General features: G+C 44.7%; 1 protein-coding gene across 1 annotated transcript in view; it reads left to right on the top strand.

Moving 5' to 3' along the window:
- The first annotated feature begins 871 nt into the window (after nucleotides 1–871).
- LOC119108258 (soluble guanylate cyclase 88E-like) overlaps nucleotides 872–7,268 on the top strand; it is a 31,437-nt gene continuing 25,040 nt past the window's right edge. The window contains 1 exon segment of the mRNA XM_037231838.1: nucleotides 872–886. Within this exon segment, the coding sequence (XP_037087733.1) occupies nucleotides 872–886 (15 nt within the window).

Genomic DNA, 7,268 nt, shown 5'->3' with positions numbered 1-7,268 from the left:
GTTGAACACTCCCAGGCGAGCATGGGTGACCATTTCAGTACAACGCTATGACCCCATTTCGATCTACAATCTAGGTTCACTCTCGTCTACGTTCGCAAAGCTCTGTACAGCCCAGAAAAGTCCCGAGGAAGCCCTGGGTGTTGTCAGATGCAAAAAGTTGACTGAACCAGTGCAAAACAAATAGCCGGGGTGGGCTACTCCATGCAATCATTTAGTGTCAGGTTCTTGCAATTTATCGACTTCAAAGTGCAAACAGAATTGGATCGTTCGATGCCTATAGGCTTCTTTTTCATTAAAAGAGGGTACGTAGTAAAATGAAATGAAGATAATCGTACCCATCAAAATCAAGTGGGTGATTTCCGGTGATTTTTTGTGAGGAGGAGGCCTTTGACAAGGAGAGGGTCCTTTGTGAAACCTGTCTCCCCACCCCACCTTACCAATACTCTGAGCCCCACCTCTACCCCCAGCCAACAATTTATCGGGGCTTTGGCTGAGCAGATCTTATAGAGGCGCTGCCCGGCCTGTCAGTATCCAGTCTCTTGTATAAAATGGCTTAAACTACGTTACCGCCCAGGTAGAACCAAGCTTGTGCCCAGCTGGCATGTAGTACGTTTTCGCGAACGCCGCTGCAGAATAGGAGTGAGGTCTGACCGGGCTCGGACGGGTTTCCCAGTACTGTTCAGATTCTGACGCAGCATTTGCCAGCGGCCGCGCCACAAGTGCAATCCTACGGGTGAGTACTGTAGGTGTTGTCGCGCGCGGCTTTTCTAATGTGCGTCGTGCGCAGCTGGGAAACCGAATTAAAATGTGTTGAGCCGTACAAACATCCAGGCAGGCTGACTGCATGCCTGCTAAGAGACTCGTTGGCAACATGCGGCAAGATCGGGTGAATTCAGAAATTCTATTTGAACCGTGGATCCAAAAACATTGCGTTTACGTTAACAGTTCCCCCAACAAGCTCGAAATGATAACTTGGCGAATTACCTACATTACCCAATCGTGACGATCAGGAATTCAGGACCTGTGGATCCCTGTCTTGTTATCCCGTTCAGTTAACCGAACGATCCCACTTTGACGATGTGGTCAGTGTTGGGTGTCGTGCATGATGCCGGCCCAGTGCGAATCAAGCCTAGTTTTAGAATGGTCAGCTGCGGAGGATGATGGCATTGACGGCAGAGGTAAAAAAGGCGCCCACTCGCCCGGGGGCATAGGAGACTCTCATCAATGCCTGTACTTCCTGAAAGGAGACTAAAACGCTCTCATTATCCGAAATTCTGATAAACCTTTTCTTTCACGAAATGTCGATTGTGATGCCTTTGAGCAGATTATACATATTTACGTTACACTGAAAGAGGGAAACATGTTTAAGTGGCCTAGACCTTCTTCAGCACTACCCTGTGAGTAAAAATGCTGTGGGTACACTCCAGTGTCTCTTAATTTCTGTACGGTTGGTTCAGCTCAGTTATCAATATGATCCTCGCCGTTACTGCGCTATCTTATCAGCGTGAAAGATTTGACCTCTCACTGAAGATGTAAGCTTGTCATATGGGCCTTACATGGCGTCAGTGTAAACGGCAAGCTCAGTATGCGCGCCAACTTTTTTAAGTTGAGGAGACAAAGGAGTAATTCAATGAAAGAGAATGCTTCGCATTTGAAAATAATGGAGCAAACATCAGATACGATGAAACAAGATCACTTAAAACTACTAGTATACTTTAAAGTAGAAAGGACTGCTCTAGACAACACGATTTCTCTGTTAAGTAAATATACTGATCGATACGCCATTGTTTGATTACGTCATCGTACCCTCCACAGCATTGATTGAGATCCAACTGACCGCCGTTATATCTGGAAATCGCGCTCATGGACACCAGATATGAACGACTCGACCACCATATTTTTATTGGCCTTCATCGCCGCATGACTTATGGAACAGCAAGCTTTGAATGACGTTATTATGACGTCACGAGTGCCAGGCTGACTTTGAAATACTCCCCGAAATATTCTCCCCATCTTCGCGGGAGTATGGCTCAGAAACTAGGATTTAGGTGTTGAGAAGGGTGGGGCTGTGAACAGCAGCGAACGGTCGTCAAGATGGATGTTTCAGTCGAAAACCCCATCCAAATATAGAACACTCCTTTTAATTGATATAATTGTAGTATAAGTCACTGGAAAAACTTATGGTGCAGTGATGGTGATTTAGAATCTAATGACATCACTGTTATCCTTGTGCATAGCTTCGTTGTTGACAGGGTGGCGCAGTTTGCCTTAAATTTGCCGTTACGGCATTGAGCATAGTCAATCACTTGTGTCACGGCAACTGCTTCGCGAAAGGGATTGTGAGGAGCTGGTAAGTGTAGATATATTTGGATGCTACATTCGATGGGTGAGTAGTGTGAGTTGTGAGTTGGAGCTATTTACCTATATACCTTGGTCTACGCATGTATATAGGGCATACCAAATTTTGCATAGTTGTGTAAGACGGTGAACGGAGCATGTGACTGAATACCTAGACTCTCAACATTTATTCTTTTACTATTTGAAGATGTTCAGCTTCATGAAATACACAGCTCATAGAAGAATTTAAGGAGCAGCTCTCAGTATGGTGATAACATCATTTTGCAACTTGTTTATTCTATTTCTGAAAAAGGCACTGAAAACTTGCATTATTCCAAAAGATTGTGTTCCGCCAGCACCTGAGCAAAATTCCATCGTGGGATTGGTTGATGTAACTTTTGGGGATAAACCCAACACATCAACGCAGACTGTTCAAAGTCCAGTGAGATTCTCATCTTCAGAGCACGCATACCTGACAAGTAATATTACAAATGGAGCAGGAGAGTGTTGCTTTTGGGGCAAGATTCATGCTGGCTGATACATCCCATTGACATCTTTGCCATCTTTTGTCAATACGGAAAAACTGAAACCACAAACCTAGTGGTGTTTTAAATCGCATTGCATTTAAATAATGCATGTATACACGTATAGATATATGCCATATTCAAATCTGCATATTTGAAATGCCCTCGAAAATGCCCTGAAAAGTAAGCTAAGCATGCTTAGTTAGGGAGCATTTTCGCATTCAAGCTTTGGGAAATGTTGTACATGTGTTCCAAGTGATCTCAGGTTTGTGATAGATCATATGGCGTAACATGTTAGGTAAAACAGAACCCTAAATTGGGGACAGGACCCTCTTCATTTTGGTGCAAGGCTTGGGATGTCTTTAGGTTTAGGATATTGCTGACATGTTTGTCATATGATTGCTTGGAAAAATTCCACTAGGTACATTGAGTTGGTGTTCCATGAAAAGGAAGCTATATCATATGTGATTAAATGGTGTTTTGATTTATGCAAATAATGCAATTTTCGTTATTTTGAGAAGGTGTTTGTCATCAAAAAATCATTATTCCATGTTTGTCATTTTACTTGAATGTAAAATTAACAAGCCGCACATTTGAAGTTTGCCTTCGTTTTCTGGCTACAAATCATGCTTCCCCGCGTCCCGATAGGGGATGATCAACTCCCCTAAGGTTTTATTGAGAATGCCTCTATGGTATGTTTTGCAATCGCGCCCAAATTTTCGGTAGCCTATGAAGCATCCATTGCGCTTGCTTTGAAACCGGAAACATATTCCTCGCTTTTCTGGCTTCGGAGCAGTGGCAGTTTTTTCAGGAACACTGCACGGCGGTCTACGGCTGGCACTGGCGGCGGGCGACAACGGCTGATGCCGTGGAGTACGCAGCCCGCTGGTATTGTTACAGTAATGGGGCCATATATCATACACGTCTACTAAAAAACATACGGGTATGGACCATTGTACTCAATTAAACAAGGAACACGCCTGTTGAAATTTCGTATCCCTATCCCTATCCTGTGGTCTCGCAGGTATAATCTAAAGATGAGAGGTGCGATTTTCTAGAAAATTCTACATTGGACTGCTGTAGTGGGGTCTACATTGAACTAACAACATGAAAGCTAGTATCAATCGCGAAATCTAGCTGACATCAATCTACCAGCGTTTTTCGCTGAGCTCTATCTTTATTAGTTCGGAAACACCAGGGGGTGTGGTTCGCATCACCCCTCCCCCCCCCCCCCCTCCATCAATTCGCGTTCTGAAAAAGGCAAATCAGGGCGACGGTTGAATAGACAGACTAGACCATTTGTGTGTTATAGGACACGGGCGTACGCTCCTTTTAACCTCTGTTTGCCGGTGGAAGAGCGCTCCAATCATTTACGACGCAGGAGTTGATTGAGTTCCGACGGACGAAGGTCCTAGCTTGAGGGCTTCTCAGCTTACATTGGTATCATGATGTCACTCCCGAGACGTGTTCTGTCAGGAACTCGCCAACTGGCAAAGACGCGCTTCCGTGGAACATCTGGAATATGGAGCACTGCACTCATGTCTCCCTTGCGACGTCGGTAGTACAGCAAAGGTAGTTGAAGGAGTCTGAGCCTCTCAGGATAAGGCCGGCGACTTAGCTTTCGGACAAGACGCGTAGCTTATCACTGAACTCGTTCCAGCCGCTCCTGATCCAGTTCGCCGAACGGACCCCAGGTGATGATGCCATACCCTCGAAATGATGCGTCAAAACGAGACTACCGTGGTCCTGACAACAGCGGTAGCGTGAAAATGTCAATGTTGGCGAATGACAGTCTTACGACTGCCACATCTGGTTGGCCTTAGAAGCCCCCTCCGCCGTCTGCACGTGGGGCATGAGTCTACATGAGCCTCCACCATAATTACTGGGTGCTCTTTAGCGTGCACGGCTGCGATTTTGGCCCCCGTCGGGAAGTGGGTCAGTTGTGGATTGCAAGTGCTGATGTGTACTACTTTAAACATGATACGCTGAATGAGAGCAATCGTGCTCCGACCATGTGACCAGGCCATTGAGGACAGCATGGGGAGGAAAAGCGCCCAAAGGCCTCGGAACATGACAGTCCACCCTAGTATATGGCAGCAATTGCCAGCCATTACTACGATGCAGTGCATATCTAACCTTGACACGGACTGGTGCCCAGCTGATACACAGCGCGTCTACCAGATAGGACCAGGCAAGGTTCCAGCTGCAGCCCAGCACCTGTCCAGGCCACGCCAGTATCCTAGGCAGGTCACAACTGGAGCCCAGCGCCTGCCTGGGCCACATCGATACCCTAATATTCTACCAACATGTTCCCAGCTGGCGCCCAGCTAGGCCGCGGGCGGACGGCAGTTTTGTTCCGCAATCATTCAAGCTTATTTCAATATAGACGGCCATCTTTAGGGCACACAATCTCAACTCTACTTATCAAATCTTCCACGCTGAAATCGAATGTTCAGAGAGGCATTTCGAGAACGACAGTTTTCCCTTAAGTAGCATTCATTTATTAATTGGGACGTTCTCGATTGGTAGGCTCCTAGGTATCTTTCCTCGTCCAGGCCTTTTGATGCCCGGAAGCTGAAAAAGTATTTTGTTCTGCCGTACTTTGGCTTGTATTTTGAAAGCCTCAAACGTGTGTTAATCAACCTCCTGTCATAATTATATCTTCATCTAGATCCAAGGATTGTTCTCGGGAATTCTTTATCAGTAGATTCCTTCTTCAAACATAAAGATTACCTTAACGCTGTAAATCGACTGTTGTATACGACGTCAGGTGTGCCTCGTGTGAGGCATCCTACACGGGATCCACCCTTCGGAGCTTGTACTGTCGCACTCAGCAGCATTTAGGTAAATCTATCCAGACGGGAAAATTTCTTGCAAAACCTGATCCCTCCCCTTTACGAGAGCGTTCATTTACCTGTGGCATCACAGTTTTAGCTTACAATTTTTGAATCTTGGTCATGACGTATTCCTCGCTTGATTTAAGAATTTAAAAGTACTAATTTATTTTGGAAACGCGTCTAGCGCTAAAGATTATGACGTCATCATCTCCATTAGAAACTGTGATACACTTGTATATGTATGCAGAATTGGGGATTCGTCGTGTGTCATGGCATGTACATGTGTTTTTTTTTAGTTTTTCTGTGTGTGTTTTAAACCGTAGTGGCCTACATTGAACATCTGTGGGGTTTTTTTGCCTGATGATGCAACCGTTTTTCTGTGAAGTATGTTGCAAGTAAGATGAATTATATATATATATATATATATATATATATTATATATATATATATATATATATATATATATACGTATATATATATATGTTTATATATATATGTTTATATATATATGTGTGTGTTTATATATATATATATATATATCATGAACTATGTGTTTCCAAATTAAAGCGCCGGAAGGCGGTGACATTTTGGGCGGGCCCAAACTCTAGGGGGCCACATTGTTGCGTGGCCCCCTTGACAAAGTTCTGGATCCATCCCTGGTCGCTTGTGACTGCTGCAATGAGTCCATAGCCCTGTGTCTTGAAAAAGCGGTCCGCATAATCACAGACCAATTTCTACCTCGATCGGATGGTCTCACCGACTTACCCTGAACTGTCAATGACTCTCGTCGCTGAGGACAATGTGCTGGATCGCGACACGAAGTAGACAAGACCCAAAAATTAAACCCTATAGCAGGTGTTTATGGGACTACAATGCAAATGCCGCGCGCAAAGTTGTGGTGCATTAAAAACCACTACCCCCCTCATATCAGTTCTGTCGCGTCGCAAATTGAAACATACCCCTGCGGCCAGATGAAAACTTAGATCTACACATTTTTCAATACTTAACACTGTCTAGTTCGTGACGCTGAGAGTCTGCTGGTAAAAACAATGAATCGACGCACCGGCCTAGCCATAGGAAATGTACTGCTTTGTTGCCGTTCTGTCACCGAGCCAAGCGACCAACTCAAAATTAAAGGATATTTCTGTCGCCGGATTAAAATGAAACATAAAAAGATCATATGGTGCCGCAGGGAAATGCAAAACGTTTTTACACAGAGGTGTGCTTGTGTTGTGCGACGAAATTAATTACCATGGAGGCATATCATGGATGCCTCATGTTAGGTTTAGCAGCGTATTCGTATTTTATGCATTATTTTGCCCAGGCCGTCACTATAGTTTTCTGCCAAGAGCATTTGTGACACCAAGCTGCGCGGAAAATGCTCATTTTTGTCACCGACCTTATCCATCAAGTCGGTGTGTCTTACCACCTCTGGACCCGGCAACAGGTTCTACATTGGTCTAGCTTGTTCGTGTGGCATCTAATGCGTCATCCATAATTAGACGGGGCACATGTTAAAGCTTAGAAATCTTCATAGTCACTGAGGTGTTTTTCTATATGGTGTGACCTA

The sequence above is a fragment of the Pollicipes pollicipes genome, unplaced genomic scaffold (assembly GCF_011947565.3).
Source record: "Pollicipes pollicipes isolate AB1234 unplaced genomic scaffold, Ppol_2.1 Scaffold_6686;HRSCAF=7923_pilon_pilon_pilon, whole genome shotgun sequence".
NCBI lineage: Eukaryota > Metazoa > Arthropoda > Thecostraca > Pollicipedomorpha > Pollicipedidae > Pollicipes > Pollicipes pollicipes.
The sequence above is the reverse complement of the archived record's forward strand: the minus strand, read 5'-3'. Positions and strand labels throughout refer to the sequence as shown.